Source organism: Mirounga leonina, unplaced genomic scaffold (assembly GCF_011800145.1).
Source record: "Mirounga leonina isolate KUSES-001 unplaced genomic scaffold, KU_Mleo_1.0 Mir_151, whole genome shotgun sequence".
Taxonomy (NCBI): domain Eukaryota; kingdom Metazoa; phylum Chordata; class Mammalia; order Carnivora; family Phocidae; genus Mirounga; species Mirounga leonina.
The window spans coordinates 59,347,025-59,363,959 of NW_023270377.1; the positions used below are offsets into that span (position 1 = coordinate 59,347,025).

Below are 16,935 nucleotides of genomic sequence, written 5' to 3' on the forward strand. Positions count from 1 at the left end.
TCTCTCAAATAAATAATCTTAAAAAAAAAAGAACAAAGTCAAGTAGATGTTACATAGTTTTGAAAGCAAACTTGCTGATGCAACATTTAAAATAATCTTTCTACTACTCAAAATCAAGAACACAGAGTTCAAAATGAACACAGCACAATATCTACATAAAAATAATTTATAATACAAATAAATTTAATAAATATAATAATTCTTTGTTTGGGTAAATATTTGTACTACAGTAAAGCTGTAAAAGGGGAAAAAAAGCCTTTTCTTGAAAACACCACTTGCTTATTAGCAGAGGAATATTAACATATTTGTACAAAAATAAAGCATGAAGTATGAAATAAATTTAGTCTTAAAAATGAGTTCAGACTAAATAAATTTAGCCTTTAATCTAGAATATATACTATTTGATAAGGTACTATTATTTCTAAAAAAAAAGTTTTGATTTTTCTTAAATGATGGTTTTATTATTTACTTCCAATGACAGTACATACAGCTTAGATTTGCAATTTTGGTTCTATTTATAAAACAGTTTTGGAAAACACATCTCAAATCCAAACTGGTGAGACTTTTTTGTCTTCTAATTGTTAATGATAACCTGATTATTCAGGAATTGATTAAAATATCGAGTTTATTATATACCTTCCTTGCTTTTTTCTTGCCTGTCTTTTAGATACTCATTACTTATAATTATAACTTCAATCAGAGGAACTTAGGCACAAAGAAGATGAGACTTCTCAAGTTTATTTCTTATTAAGAGGTATGTTAAGATGTTAAGATATTTTTCTGAGGAAGACATTTAACTTCCTGCCCAAAATAAGGATTCTGAATAAAGACTTTAACTATGTTTAATCTCATTTCAGCTGACACAAGGAGTCAAACAGTATGATGCTGTTTTTAAAAGACTTGCTGTTATTGTGTGTGTGTGTGTGTGTGTGTGACAAAGAGGAATAAGTAAAAGTACTTTCCCCAAGACAATCTTTGGAGAGAGGCTGAAATCTTACTGAACTTTTGGAGAGCAAATCCCAACATGTGTACAGGATCCTAAAACAAATATGAAATATAGTTTTACAAGGAAGACATGAGTATGGGAAAACTAGGCAGAAAACATTTTTTTTTAAATGAGGTATAATTAACATATAACACTATATTACTTTCAGGTGTACAAAATAATGATTTGATATTTGTATATACTGTGAAATGATCACCACAATTCTAGTTAACATGTGTCAGCATATACAGTTAACAAACGTATTTTTTTCTTGTGATAAGAACTTTTAAGATCTACTCTCTCAGCAATCTTCAAATATGCAATATAGTATTATCAACTGTAGTTGCCATGCTGTACATATTACATCCCCAGGACTTACTTATTTTATAACTAGAAGTTTGTACCTTTTGAAACTCTTCACCCATTTTGACCATTCCCTATCCCCCACCTCTGGCAACCACCAATCTGTTCTCTGTATCTATGAGCTTGGATTTCTTTGGGTTTTGGGGTATTTTTTTTTACATTCCACACATAAGTGACATAATTCAGTATTTGTCTTTCTCTGACTTATTTCATTTAGCATAATGCCCTCAAGACAGTAAACATTCCTATTTCCTTAGCAGTTACCTCTATTTGATATTTTATTTTCTATTTTAATTAGAACTAGTGACTCAATAGAACACAATTGAAGTGCTTACCTGAATTGTTTAGATTTTCAATTACTGAATGGACAATTAAGCACAACAGAGGTTTTACATTATTTATAAACTATTTTATACTATATTTATACTATTTTATACTATCATACACTATTTACACACTACTTACATTGTTTATATTATATTATACATACAGAACATTTACACAATAACCTGTGAAGTATGCTTAAAGAGAAAAAATTAATCTCTTTATTTTAATATAAAATCATTAGTGTGAAATCAGTTAACTATTGAGTCTAAATTAATCAAGAGGGACAGTTATAATTCTATTAAAAAAATTCCCCCAATTTAAAACAAATAATTTCTATGCCACTTAGATTTTAAAATGTTAATTTTAACATAACTATTTAGAGTTCCTCTAAAGCATCAACAGCATGTAGGCACTAAATACATTCTATCATTAAACTTTTAAAAGAAATTTACTGTACCTAGATCCCACTGCGCCATCTCCAGAGTCTTGGCTTCCAGCTTCACTTGGTGTGCTCACAGATTTGGAGGATGGAGACATAGGAGGAGGGACTAAATAGTGAAATAGACAGGTATCCGCTGTTACTACACGGAGAGGTTGCTCAGCTTATGACGATTCAAAAGTAATTTAACATGAAGTAATTAACAAAAAAGAAAAAATGGCAAACCAAAAAACAAAAATACATGAATGAAAATGAATAGTAGAAAGAAGAGGAGAAAGACAAAGTTAACAATGCATGCTGAAGACTCATGCAATTTCTCTGGCAAAATGCATTTGGGTTTTATATTAAAAAAAAAGCAAGATTATGAAAAGATGCATCTTCATCCCAGCCAACACCAAATATGGGTACTTATTTTCAAAGGAGAGCATTCCTTCCCCCCACCTTTCTAACTTCTCACTTTTAAGATCACCAGATTATAAATATTACTTGTCAAAAATAAAAACTCTGAAATATTCTTCAAAAGTCATTTACCCTTGGTTTTCTGAGATTTATTTTAAAATGTTAATTTTTGTCTAACAATTTTTATTTCAGAAATTAATGCCTTAAATGATTTCATTTTCCCCTTGGCCAATTTAGAGAAAATGACCACAGCTAAAGGAATGGCTCCTTTAAAATGTCCATTAGTTTCCAGCAATTTGGGTGAAAAATGCAAACAGGCCATAAAACAGCATGCCTTCTAGACATGATGCATAACATAAAATGATGCATGCAACTTAAACAAGGCAAGACTTATGATAACTTCCTTACCCCAGTATTCAGAAAAAACTGAAGTGTACAGACAAAGATACAGACACCCAAAATATTCTTAATCCCTTCTTATAGAAAAATACACATTTTTCATAGTATATAAAACAAACAGCAAATGCTTTCCCCTAAATCATCACTCTTAACATTATATATCAACAGTTGAACGTGCACATTTCATGCTATTACATTTGTAAAACATTTTGATTACCATTGCAGGAGTATAGGAGGATCATCACTGCCATCTTCTGGTTAAATTTTACCATAAATGTCCCCAATCCCAAGTATCTTTGTAAAATAATTTTTCAGTATATAATATTAAGTAACTAACACATTTTATGTTGAGCTGCACGCCCTTCTTTTAATAGTCTACTGAAAAGAAGGTAAGTTCCTAATTATAAATGAACTAATCTAAAGAACTATGTATTTAATTAAAAATCTATGGTTTGGGGACAGTCACATTCATTGAACCCTTAAAATTATATTTAAATGTTTATACATGATACAATAAAAAAGGTAGGTTTGCTAATCTAACAAAATGTACAAGTATAGTATGATGAGTTACATCTTTTGCCTTTTCTTTTTTCTTGATAATGTAAACTCTACACTCAACGTGAGGCGTGAACTCACAACCCCGAGTCACATGCTGTACTGACTGAGCTAGCCAGGTGCCCCATGATGAATTACATCTTAAACATAGGTACAAAACTAATGATCCTTATTTTTCCAATGGTAAATTCTATTGGTAACCAATAGTAAGATTAGAAGAAAAAAAATCATAACTACAATGTTTCCTGAGATACAGTGAGTAATTCTTGCTTAAGTTCTAAAGGACTATAAAAACTTAATTGAATGTTCTAATTTTGTGACTACATCTCTCAGAAACAATGATAAAACCAGATCACCTTCACATAGTTCACAGGTGGATGGCACTGTGCTAGGTGCTGCGTGTACAACTCAAAGTAGCTAATTATGATTTGTATCTAAAATAAAAGAACATTAATGTCCCCTAACTTCCTTTAGGCTATATTCCTCATCTTTTTGTCTGTTTCTCAATGTGAGGCTTTCTCTAGACTAAGTCCCAACTGATGCAAGAATAAATAGTATCTTACTTGGTTAAAACTACTTTATAAAAAAATGTTACCTCAAATTCTTTATGGAAACAGATTAAACAGCAATTATATGTACATAAATACACTAACCTAGCCAATAAAAGTGTCAGAAATAAAAGTTCCCAAGATAAAAAATAAATTACAGGGGTGATGCTACCAAATTATCATAGTTTGTCAGCCAGAAGCAAGGTTAATCACCATGGCATCACATTTGTAATTCAGTAAAAATCTCCATCCCAGAACTGTATCATTTCTCACAAAAGATAGTTTTCAAGCCAGTTTAGAGAAAGGACTCATTAAAGACTCAAAGTTATTATCTGGCTAACCCACTTCATCTTGCAATCATAAATAATGTATACTACAGAAGAGACAAACCTAGAAAAAGAAAATTACCATTATTGAAAAAGGAGTAATATTAACAGGAAAAAAGGGAATGGTAGTATTGTTTGGTCACTACCATATTTCAACCTAATTAGTCTAGAAAAATCAAAGATTACCGTAATTGCACAATAAGGCAATGCCACCATACTCCCAGATTCAACAAACAAGTCCAAGAACAAACAGCATGCATTCAGGGAGGTTAAAAAAACCTCTGAACTCATAGTCCCCCAAATCTCAAAAAGACTCAATTTTAGAATTCATTTGTAAAGATGATTTTAGAGTCCAAACAGCTTTGAAAATAACAAAAGCCACTACTAATTAGCTTTTGCCAAGTATCTTCAGATATAATCTGCTTAATAAGAACAGTGATTCAATCACATTACTTTTATTCCAGTTACATATATATAAAAATATGTATCATTTTATATATATTTATATCTATAAAATAGCCTAAAACAAGGAAAGGCACAAAATAAAAGATTTAACGTTAACACATGTGAATATTTGAATGAATTTAAACTTATTAGAAGTTTAGAGCAAAGACACTTATTTCCTTCTTTGAGAATGAGACGAGAAACATGGAGTAAATTGAAAAATCTACACCATGGCATTCACTGATCACGTAAGTAATATTGAAAGACTGTGACTCTTTAATTATCTAGAACAAAAACCCAATCAAGAAGGCCTTTCCTGCCAGCTTAGATCTTGGCCTTCCAAGGATATAAAATCAACATTGCTGCCTTTTGGCCTGCAAAGGAACACCTAGAATATTTTTAAACCAGAAAGCACCTAGGAATCCACCTAGATTTATGATTAGAATTAAGTTTGAGTTGACCACTCAGAACTACACAAACGTCTTAGAGATGAAGGATGATGCACAGCCCAATTATTTTTCAAGTAAGAAGAAAGCCTCTGGCAAGAAGGGGCTTTTGCCAGGAAGAAGAACCTAGAAAAGGTGAACAGCCAAGGAAGGTGAATGTAGGGAGCAGAAGCTGGTAGAGACAGTAAAATGGAAGGAGTGAGCTTCTGAGCTAACCCAAAGTTGTAAAGCCTCCTCTAGCTAATCTAGGATACTTAATACTCAAACATAGCCCGCACTACAATAATGCCCCCTTGTGGATACTCTTAGCCTGGAATAACAACATTTAAATAACTTTTTCATAACTTCCTCTTTTTGTCCTGAAAGGTACTGCTTTAAACCTTAACTCTCTTAAATATTAATTTCTCCCCTTCGATGGCCTCTTTCTCCTGATAATGAAGTTTAAATATCCTCCACTAATCTCTAAATGTTTCGTTTCCTTTATTCTCTTCAATGTAATTCAGAGCATCAGATAAATTTTTTAAAAGAAATTAATAAATAAAAATAAAATTCTGTGGTATTAAAATACTATAATGAACAATTTGTTAAAATTAGGCTAAACTTGAAGAAATGACTTGGTGCATGGGAAGCATTCATTCCATCTAAAAATCAGATTTACCAGTTATAAGATAAATAAGTACTAGGTATATAACATACATGAAGACTATAGTTAACACTGTTATATGATACATACGAAAATTGTTAAAAGTTGTCATCAGAAGAAGAAATTTTTTTTCCTGCTTAGTATACTGTAAGATGATAAATGTTAACTAAACCTATTGTATTTATTTTACAATATACGTAAATCAAAACAACGTACCTTAAACTTATATAGTGATATATGTCAATTATTTCTCAATAAAACTGGGAAAAAATGAGATTTAAGGTATTCAAAAGTTACAAGGAGTGTGAGGGAAATAAATGAAGCAATACTCATTTTTGACTAGCAAAGTTCTTTTGTTTTTTCCTAGTAAGAGAAAATCCAGATAATAAACTGTCATACTAATCAATGTTCTGTGCCCTACTGATACAGACTCAGGCTACAGAGTACTTGACAGTGTCTGTTTTCATCTCTTTACAAGATGTTTAAAACAGTAGTTATACATACAAAAGAGATTCACTTTATTTTTTTCAATCATCAATGCTTAAGAACTCCACATTGGATATAACATGTCTTGAAAGTTGTACCTAAATTTAACTTTCTTAAGACTGGCCACTTAGTTTAAAAAAAAAAAAAGCCATGCTTCTTTTATGAAATGTTCAAATGTTCAAATTTCAATTTCCACTATGTTTTTTTCTGAAATTTAAACAACCAGATTTTGGTTTTGCTTTAAAGCAGATCGCTTTTATTTGGCCTTACAAGGTAGAAAGATATACGACCTAATAATAATTGAACAAACATTTAAGTGTCTAGTCTGTGCTGGACACCAGGGATAAAAATGTGCTTTTCTCTGCTCTCAAGGATCTCTGACAAAAAGCAATTACCAAATATATAAGAATCTACCAATGATGAGAAGCTAAAAGAGATTTTATTAGCTATATCTTTTTTAAAAAATATTCTTTTCAGAATCAAAAAAAAGAAAAAAGTCTGTTTTAGGAAAAGAAGAGATTGATGTTTTTAATAAATCCTCTTGAATATTCTAGCAGTATTTTTACACTTCTATAATTTAAAAATATTTACTAAAAACATTCTGTAGTGAAAAGAAAAACAAGTATCCATCCTGGGTCATGATATAAAATGTATTTTTTATTTTGGGTTACTGTCAAGAAAGTTTGGTAGACACTGCCTTCATCTGTATCCTGTATTCTTCAAGCCTAATTTATTTTTTTATTTTTAACATGTTTTTTTTTTTTTTTTTTTTTAAGATTTTATTTATTTATTTGAGAGAGAGAGAGCATGAGAGGGGGAGGGGCAGAGGGAGAAGCAGACTCCCCGCCGAGCAGGGAGCCCGATGCGGGACTCGATCCCGGGACTCCAGGATCATGACCTGAGCCGAAGGCAGTCGCCCAACCAACTGAGCCACCCAGGCGCCCTCTTCAAGCCTAATTTAAAAAAAAAATACTGGAAAGATCTTTAGGAATCTGTCAGGGAATAGAAGAAGGTGAAAACCACACAACCCCTTTAATATGGCTACTATAACCACTATATCTATTATAATTGCCAGACAAGATATAATAAAAGGAAAAAAAATTATAGGCATGATTCTCTTATGAGTATAGATGAAGAACTCCTAAACAAAATACTTGCAAATGAATTCAGCAATGCATAAGAAAAAAATCATCTCATAACTAAATTGTTTATTCCAGAATGTAAGATGCTTTTACATTAGAAAAGCTATCATTATAAATCATCAAATTAATACATTAAAAGAAAAAAAAGCATATGATCATCTCAAAATATGAAGAGACCTATGAATTTGTTGCAAATATTTTGGCAGTTTTAAAGAATGTCCAAATTCTTTGTGAATTCCAATCAACAGAAGAATGTAGTGGAACTGATGACTCCCAAGAGTAAGTCATAAAAATAGTAGCTTTTTCCCAGCTGTCTTTATCTTTGGATTGCTCACTCTGAAGAACCTGACATTCTGCAAGGATACTCCAGCAGTTCTGTGGAGTGGCCCATGTGGATAGGAACTCAGGCCTTCCACCAACAACCAACACCAACTTGCCAGCTCTGTGAGTGAGGCACCTTGAAAGCAAATCCTAGCAGCAGGCAAGCCTTCAGACATCTTCACTTCAATGCCATGAGACACCCTGAGCCACAACCACTCAGCTAAGCCACTACCAAATTCCTGATAGGCAGAAACTATGAGAGATAATAAATATTTATTATTGTTTTAAAAAAATCAAACCAATACAAAAATAAATAGAAAACTTGAATAGACTATAACCTTAAAAAGAGACTTGAAATGGTGAATAACCTCCGTTCTCAACTATCCCCTGGAAAAACAAAGTTGTAATCCCAGGCAGTTTTACAGTTGAATTCTACCAAGTTTTAAAGAAACAGGTAACATCTACTCTTTACAAGCTGTTCTACAAAATATCAAAAGGGAAAGCTGTCCAATTTATTTTAAAATTATAACCATTATGGCCAATGAATGTGGACCGTACAAGAAAATTACATAGAATACAAAGTCATAGTAATTGAAACTGTGGTTTAATAATATAGAATCAAACAAATTAGATAACAGTGAAAATACAGAGCCCAGAAATGTCATGAATATATGGAAACTCTATGACAAAGTTGGCATCAGTATCAGTGAGGGAAAGGATGGACTATTTAATAAACAGTACTAAGAAAATTAGCTAACTATATGGAGAAAAACTAGACTGGATCCCTACCTTATGCTACATTCAAAAATATAACCCAAACGTCTAAAGGTGAAGGCTGAAACTATAAAGCCTAACAGAAAAAATGTAGGAAAATATAATATTGTGTCTTCAAAGAAAGGATTTCTTAAAAGAAAAAAAAAAAAAGACCAAAAAGCACAAAAAAGGGTTATAATTGGCAGGCCTGACTATTATCAAAATGAAGGATTTGAACATATTAAAATGAAGAATTAGGTTCAGTGAAAGATACTATATAACAGGTAATAGACCGGGAGAAGGTTTTTTTTTTTTAAAAAACTAAAACAAAGAAGTCCTCCTCTAAAATATACAAGGAATCCTACAGCAAGATAAAAAACTCTAACTGTAAATGGGCTACAGATATGAATATGCAATTCATAGAAGAGAAAATAATAGATATTTGAGAAATGGTCAACCTCACTGTAAACAGATAAATTTATATTAAAACATTTTGGTATACCACTTTATACCCATCAAGTTGGCAAAAATTGGAAAGTTGGAGAAAATTAGGTGATGATGTGGATATGGTAAAATAGTTACTTTCTCATCACTGGCATTGAGAGGGTAGACTTGTAGTCATTCTTGAGAGCGGTACATAGAATCTAATAAATGTAAGTAAGCTTATACACAATAACACAGCAAGTCAATTCTTAGGCATACACCCCAGAGAAACTCTTCCACAGTTCTCAAAGGGAAAGTATATATTCTTTGCAGTGATGATTGTGATAGCAAAGAGATGGAAGCAATCTAAATGCCTATCATTTGGGGAACAGATAAGTAAAATATGGTATATAATGGAATATTATGCATCAGTCAAAAATAAATAACTAGATCTGTATTCAGCAACATGGGCAGGTCTCAAATGCTGCTTGACAAAAAGATACAAACAGAATGATACATATAACACAATGTCTTTTATGTGTATAAAACGTATATGCACATATATATATGAAACCTTGAAATACGTAAACACATGTAGGACAGATCAAAAGGACATATGTTAAAAATGCAAGAACGGGGCTTAATGCAAGACTGGGAAGTGGAATGGAACTGGAGATGGGGAATGAGGGAGAAACATACACACTCACACCCACCCCCCCTGAAGAACAGTCTTTCAAGACTCGATAATGGAGGAGGGCCATGGACTCAGAAATATGAACATGTGAATTCAGTGAAACTGAAATCCTAAAAATAGAAAAGGAAAAAAAATTCCTATTGGAGGAAAACAAAGCCAATGACAGAAAAACTGATCAAAGACTATACAACTAATAAGCAACTTAGTTTAGTTACTATTTTATTAACAATACTGTTCTGATGCATTTACTTTTAAAATTGTAATATGAATGTAAACTTATTAAATAAAGACATACAAATATATTTCAGTCTTCAAATTCTACCATTAGGGAAAAGGCAAATGAGGTGAAAGAAATAACAATGAAGCAGACCATGAGAGTAACCAGCTTTTTCATCTTGAAACCTTTTAGAAATACCAGCTCTAGAAATAGTCATGTTGTAGTTCACAACAGGCAAACAGCAGTTTCTACTTCTGGTATTTGTCCCCTGAACCAGATGGAATTAGCCTAAATGACAAAGGCCATGTCAAATTAAAATACTATGTAACAACATCCAGGTCAGAATTATTTTAAGCAAGTGTTTAATGCTTTCTGACATGTAACTAGACTGTCTTCAGTACCTCTACTATTTCAGCTTTTTGGTTTAGTACTGTTATCAAAATGAATGGACCAAAAAAGAACAAGTCAAATTGCTGTCAAAATAGGCTACCAATATTATTTCCGTTATTAGCAGTGAGAGCAGAAGGCTATTTTTTCCTTCCACTCCTATACCTTTGAAACTAATATACTTCTAGAACTTTGATTCATTATACCTCTCTTTAACCTACAGAAAAAAATATAGAATTAAGATCAGGAATCAGTCATCTTTAGCTAAATACAGTATGGCACAGAAAACTTGTTCAACAAATGTTGAAATAAAATTACCGATTTAACAAGAAAAGTCAATTGGTTGTTCAGTGTATGTTAATAAGTACACATAATCTTGCAGCTCTCTTAAACAAACAAAATAACCATGTATTGGCACATGTGAAAAAAGATAATTTTAAGTATAAGATTAATCATTTTTAAGAGACACAAATAAGAAAAATATGCAGAATATATTAAAGTCAACACATTCATCTCAGATATGTCTGAGCTGAATAGCATCTATTCTTGGCTCTTATAAATGGATATATTCTTATCCTTACCAATGGGGGATTCTGGAGTTAGCCCCATGCTTTGAAGCAATGCTTCAGCTTCTCTTCTTTTTTTTTCAAGATCTGATTCTTCTTGCACAGGCGCAACTGCTTCCTTCTTCTGATCAGTCTATTTTTAAAGTTAAAAATTTAAATTTACATAGGATATGAAACATTTCTGCTTGCCAAAAAAGTGTATTTTAAATAATGTGTGCTAACACTGTTTACTCTGGGGGGGGTGGTGACTTAGTTTTGAACACACATTATACTCATTAAGTGAAAACCATTCTCAATAGAGTTCTAGTAAGTAATCGCCAAATGATATGTAATCAAGGAGTTCCCACAAAAGTTTTTACCTAATAGATAAATTCAAAAAGTATAGTCAACTTCTATTTATCTACAGTATGAAATTGCTATCCACAGTTAGGAATTGTGGAAACCTCCCCCAGTGGCACAAAAGCTTAGATACAAGTATCACAACACTATAAAAAAATTATTTAACAGGTAACAAATTTTAAGTAAATGGACAATGTGATTTGTTGAAAATCAAGTATGAATACCTCAAACTTCTGTATGAAGTCTTCATTGTATTTTGCAGTTTTATGTAGAGGATGTTTGTCAAAAATTCATCTGGAGAAAGGTTTTTATTTTTGTTTTTAAATTATAGGTCTTACTTTTATGATAATAAAAACATGGTTGAATTTGGTACAGTTAAAATTCACTTTCGCACAACACAAAACATTTGTTATCAAAATTATTGCCAGCTTTTATTTCAGTCACCTATAGTTTTAGCAAAATCTCCCAGGTAAACCAGATAAGCCTCAATAACCTCAGATCATCCAAAACATCTCAAATGAAATTTAAGCCTTCAAAGAAAAAGTTTTATATATACAAAATAGGCTCAGATGCCCTGTTTTGCCTAGACAACTATTACTCACACAATTATCTGTAGTGAATTTTGTCAATCATAATATTCTATGATACCATTTAAAAAAAAGTCATCCGTGAACTTCATCAAAATAGCCAAACAGGCTATATTATCAAGTTGACACTTTACCTGTATTATATAGCAATGTATTAGTAGACTCATTGTTTAGTACTATTAAATTATCTCTTGCAATGTTTTATAACTTTTAAATTAGCTGTAAATCATGTAGTAGATATCCCTAGGCTATTTATGCCACTTACGGCCATCCTTAGAAAACAAAAATCAAATATGCTCTCAGTACTGAAGGGTTTAAGGCTATAGATACTACTTTGGAATGGCTCTGCCTATCAGACTCATGTTTCTATCAGTTAACTTTTAATCAAACAGCTAACTTAAACCTCCAACGGTCTTACAATAATGTATCACAGAAAGGTTCAGAATAAATTAGAAAATTCTTCAAAGGCCTTTACAGCATCATAGCAATGCTATACAAAAATTGTACTTTCAATTTTTCTTTTTTTTTAAATTAACATATAATGTATTATTTGTTTCAGGGGTACAGGTCTGTGATTCAATTTTTTCTGATTTTTCTTTTCCCTTAAGAGATTTCTAGAAGTCTCTAGCAAACAGAAACCTCGGTACTAATGTAACACTTAGGAAACATTATCTTACACTGACCATTTAAAACATATCTGTGGTAAAAGTATACATATCTGTCCAAATAGTTGGGAAAAATGTACGTATCAATACAGGAACAAGTAAAATATCTCCAGCTCAGGGTCAATGTATATTTGCCATACATGATGAAATGGTGGTGTGAAAAATCAGAAGACATACCTATCTGGTCTATCTTTAAGGTAATATCAAACCTACTGCTTGGCAAAAATATTTCAAGGAAAATATTTCATGATGAAAGAGATAAATTCCCTAATCACTTAAATAATCTATTATATATTTCTCTTTTCTATTATTTACTCTGACAAACTGTTAGCAGTGTAGGCTAGCAAAACATTCAGATAAGTAAATTCAAATTCCAAACTAAGTTATGATATATATGCCGTTTTATGAGCTATTACAAGGCAGATGTCCCTTACTTTATATAATAAACATATGCCTAGAGGAGAAATATGTAAATTGAACTTTTATAAACCAAATCCTCAAAATGCATCATCTATATGAAATATTTTTATTCAGTAACAAAAATATTTTAATTTATCAATTTTGTCATTTTCACATACCTGGTTTCTTTAAAGTAAAATTCACCTACAGTGCTATATTTGCAGTCACAACTGCTGGATTTTTAACTATTCTGAAAGTATTACATAAAGGTATAAGTATTTGATATTAAACCCAATTATTTTACGTGGTTTACTTAAAAAAATAAAACATACTTCCTTTTTCTTCCTTTCTTCTTCTTTTCTCTTCTTTTCCTCTCTAATTTGGGCCAACCGCTGCTTCTTTCGTTCCAACTCTGCCTTTAATTCACTTTTGTCCGACATGTTTGTGACCTTAAAAAACATACAATCATTTACAATCATCATTAGGTTGGTAAAAGTAGCGCTCTTTTAAAAAAAATTAGTCTTCAAAAAGAGAATTATCTCAAGAAGCCTGTAGTTCACTGCTATCGAAAGACAACATATAGGGCGCCTGAGTGGCTCAGTCGGTTGAGCGACTGCCTTCAGCTCAGGTCATGATCCCAGGGTCCTGGGATCGAGCCCCGCATCAGGCTCCCTGCTCCGCGGGAAGCCTGCTTCTCCCTCTCCCACTCCCCCTGCTTGTGTTCCCTCTCTCGCTGTGTCTCTCTCTGTCAAATAAATAAATAAAATCTTAAAAAAAAAAAAAAAAGACAACATATAAACTCTACTTTTTAAATATGGAAGCATAATATATTACTAAGACTTGAATAACATTATAAAGAAATGTATATAAATATTCAGAGTTGAACAAAGTAGCTGGCACACAGTAAGCTCTTTAATGTTCACATGCCCAGATTTAACACAATGTCTCTGACTCTTAAAACAGAGGACATGGGTTGGCATTAAAGAGCTCTTAGGCTATATGACACAGATCAAATCTATTACCAGAGCTTTGCATTCATCCCTAGAAATTTGATTAAAAAAATATGCCGTCAGACAAAATTCCCGTAAATGATGTGTAATAGTAATAATATTCAGGACAAGTAAAACACAAAATTTACCATCATTAACTATCAAATATATTTAAAGTAAGTATACTTTTAGTCAAAGCCCAACAGCAAAGTCTGACCGGCTCATCCTCCCAGGCCGGAAGCTCCGTGACTGACAAGTTCACTTTCTCAAAACTACAAGGAAGAGAAAGCCTCTGTCATTTTATGCTACAGCCTCCACGTTCGGGTACTTTCCAACATACACGGGGAGGGAAGACGCTGTCAACGCCATGTAGGAATGACTTTCATTTATAAAATGGAGCAAGGCGAAAAAGAGGCATTTTCCTCTGAGGTCACCACTAAGAGGGCGCGGTCCAGCATAGGGCGTCTGGGAGAGGGGGGCCACAGGGCGCCGAGCAAGCCTCGAGGCTCCGCGGGCCATCCTCCGGTGGGTCAAGAAGGGGAGCGAGTGGTCTCGTCTCCCCCGGCTTTCCTGAGTCACCGCACCCGGCTCTCCCCGCCTCTCCCCTTCGGGAGCCGGGCCGGGCAGCGCTGTCAGCAGAAACTGCCAAACCGCCCTTTGAGCCGGGACGTGAGGCACAGCAGGCACAAAAGCCTTGAGGGAAGCACAGTCAACCCACCTGTCAGCTGGCGTGATGGGAAAAAGAGTCCGCCCGCTTGCAACGTCCGGGTAACGTCCCTCTCCTTCACTCCCAACTCCCAAGAGTCGCCGCCACTAGCTCCGCGGCTTCGCGAAGCACACAAAGAGGGTTGGGCGGCGGCTACTACGGCGAGAGCTTAGGGACAAATAGCTTCACCAGAACGAGGTCGCTCCCGGAAAGAAGGGGTGGGGCCCCGCTGCGTGAATTGCCGCCCCTCCGTAACTTACCTGTGTAAAGTAGAAACCGAAAGATAAGACAAAGAACCCAGTCAGCCTAGGGGCCCGAAGTGCTTCCACTTTGCCAAAAACTGGAAGAATACGCCTGATGTTCCCCGGCTAGGTAAGCAACCACACCACCCTCGTCTTACAGAGTGACACGACCAGAGAGAACTACAGTCCCCAGCTACAAGGGAAACCTGCGTGCCTCGAGCAATGCATTCTGGGAGTTATGGTCAATGGTAGTCGCAAAGTATGCTGGGACGTGTAGTGATTTCTAGGCTTGCGGTTTCCCACTTCAAGGCCCTCTATCTTCAGCATTCCAAAGAGAAGCTTCCAGCACTTCCCTTTAACGTATTCTGGTCCGTTGGTCCCTGCTCACAATGTTGTATGTGTTATATATTAAGATCTTTGACTCAACATTGGCCGGATTTTAAGAAGGCTTATTTTCCAGTGGTGAACTTACGTATTACACTGCACGTGAAGAACATTTTTTTAGATATATACACCAGTTTTAGGGAAAAAATGCCTTATAGAGGTTTCATGTGGCATCTTAGGCAATAGCTAAAATACAAAACTAAATTTTGAAAATGTAGTGTAACCCATTCTGTCAGAAATGTGACCATTTGTCTTTAATTAGAAAAAGATTTGGAAGTCTTTACTCAATTTTTACTAGTAATCTCGTGCAGTTGTAAACTTGCTTAGCTGGAGTGTTACAGTTATGAAAATTAGCAATAAAAACTTTTTTTAAGTAGGCGTGGAGCCCAAAGCTGGACCTGAACTCAGCACCGTGAGATCAAGATTTGAGCTAAAGTCTAGAGTCAGGTGGTCCAACCAACTGAGCCACCCAGGCACCCCAGCAATAAAAACTTCTAATTACCCTATTTTCTCCTTAGTTTCATCATGTAAACATGGAATATTCATCTGAGACTATAAATAAAATGATTACTATTGGAATAAATAAATTGATAAATAAATGTTTTTCAGCATTGCAAATAATTCTCCAGTACTTTGTTGCAGTGTGGTAGGTAGCATTTTGATTTTCTCTCAAGAATTTTTGAAAAGAGAATTTTACACTATTGAAATCAATCATTTTATACTACTGAGACCAAGCAAGAATGATTTCCACAGTTGTTAGGTGTTTTAACATATAAAAAAGGAAAAGTTATTGGAATATGAATTTACCAGAAATTTATGGGTCAATACACATTTTAAATTTTCTTATTTAAATAAAGCATTATTTGGAAATAATTAAAGCTAACACCAAAGCAATGTCTTTCTTATAGTCTAGAGCGACATTGCACAAATCTAGGATTAACCTTTAGGATTCAAATTCTAAGTCCTTAGGCCTGTGCCTAGTCTCTTCCTTATCTTACCCTGCCTATATACACGATAAATAACTCAGAAGTAAATTTGAGAAAGAAAATTCTTTCAATTTCAAGACTTTTCCCCATAACCTAAAATTTCAAAGAGCCCCATAACTGTACTCCTTGTTTTTATTATGTTAATCAGCATACACAGTACTCCTTTTTGTTTTCTTTCTTCTTTTGTAATATTTAGTTTTCATTTATTAATTTGAAAATTTGTTATTGATTGCCTACCACGTGCCAGGAATGGTCCTGAGTGCTGTATGTAAGAGCTAAAATGCATATCTCTATCAGGACACTCAGTTCAACTAAATATTATGATGAGATTCAGTAGAGAAATGATGGAGACACTCTGGAAAAGAAAATTTTCAGAAGGAGGTGATTCCAGAGATCAATCTTTGATTTTGAAAGACTGAATAGTAGTTAACCAAGCAAAGAAGATGCGGAAAGTTGCCTTAGAAAGAGGAAGGAATGTGGCCAATGTACATAATATGAGAGCATGGACTACTGGAAAATCTGGAAATAATTCAAAACGGCTGTAGGCTAGGGCAAGAACAAGGGAATGAAGTCACAAGCAGGGGCAAAGTCACATATCCCAGTTTAGAGTCCTGAAGATGATGTGAATCCACTGACAGATTTTAAATAGGAGGATGGTATGGTAAGTTTAGCATATTAGACATTGACCTTTCAAAGTGTTCTGACCTGAGCCGAAGGCAGTCACTTAAACAACTGAGCCACCCAGACGCCCCTCCTTTCAAAGTGTTCTGAAGAA

At 33.8% G+C, this 16,935-nt stretch overlaps 1 protein-coding gene across 6 annotated transcripts in view; it reads right to left on the minus strand.

The window, feature by feature from the left end:
• The window catches only part of DYNC1I2 (dynein cytoplasmic 1 intermediate chain 2), a 143,803-nt gene that overhangs the window by 39,860 nt on the left and 87,008 nt on the right, over positions 1 to 16,935 (minus strand). The window contains exons 1-4 of one of the 6 annotated variants that reach the window (XM_035007782.1): positions 14,561 to 14,779; positions 13,186 to 13,302; positions 10,879 to 10,996; positions 2,133 to 2,223 (exon numbers count right to left, since the gene is read on the minus strand). In XM_035007782.1, coding sequence (XP_034863673.1) covers positions 2,133 to 2,223; positions 10,879 to 10,996; positions 13,186 to 13,293 — 317 coding nt within the window. In that variant the 5' untranslated portion in view covers positions 13,294 to 13,302; positions 14,561 to 14,779. Of the gene's footprint in view, positions 1 to 2,132; positions 2,224 to 10,878; positions 10,997 to 13,185; positions 13,303 to 14,560; positions 14,780 to 14,808; positions 15,086 to 16,935 lie in introns of those variants that run through there. The other 5 variants (XM_035007779.1, XM_035007784.1, XM_035007781.1 and 2 more) reach the window with 5 other exon arrangements.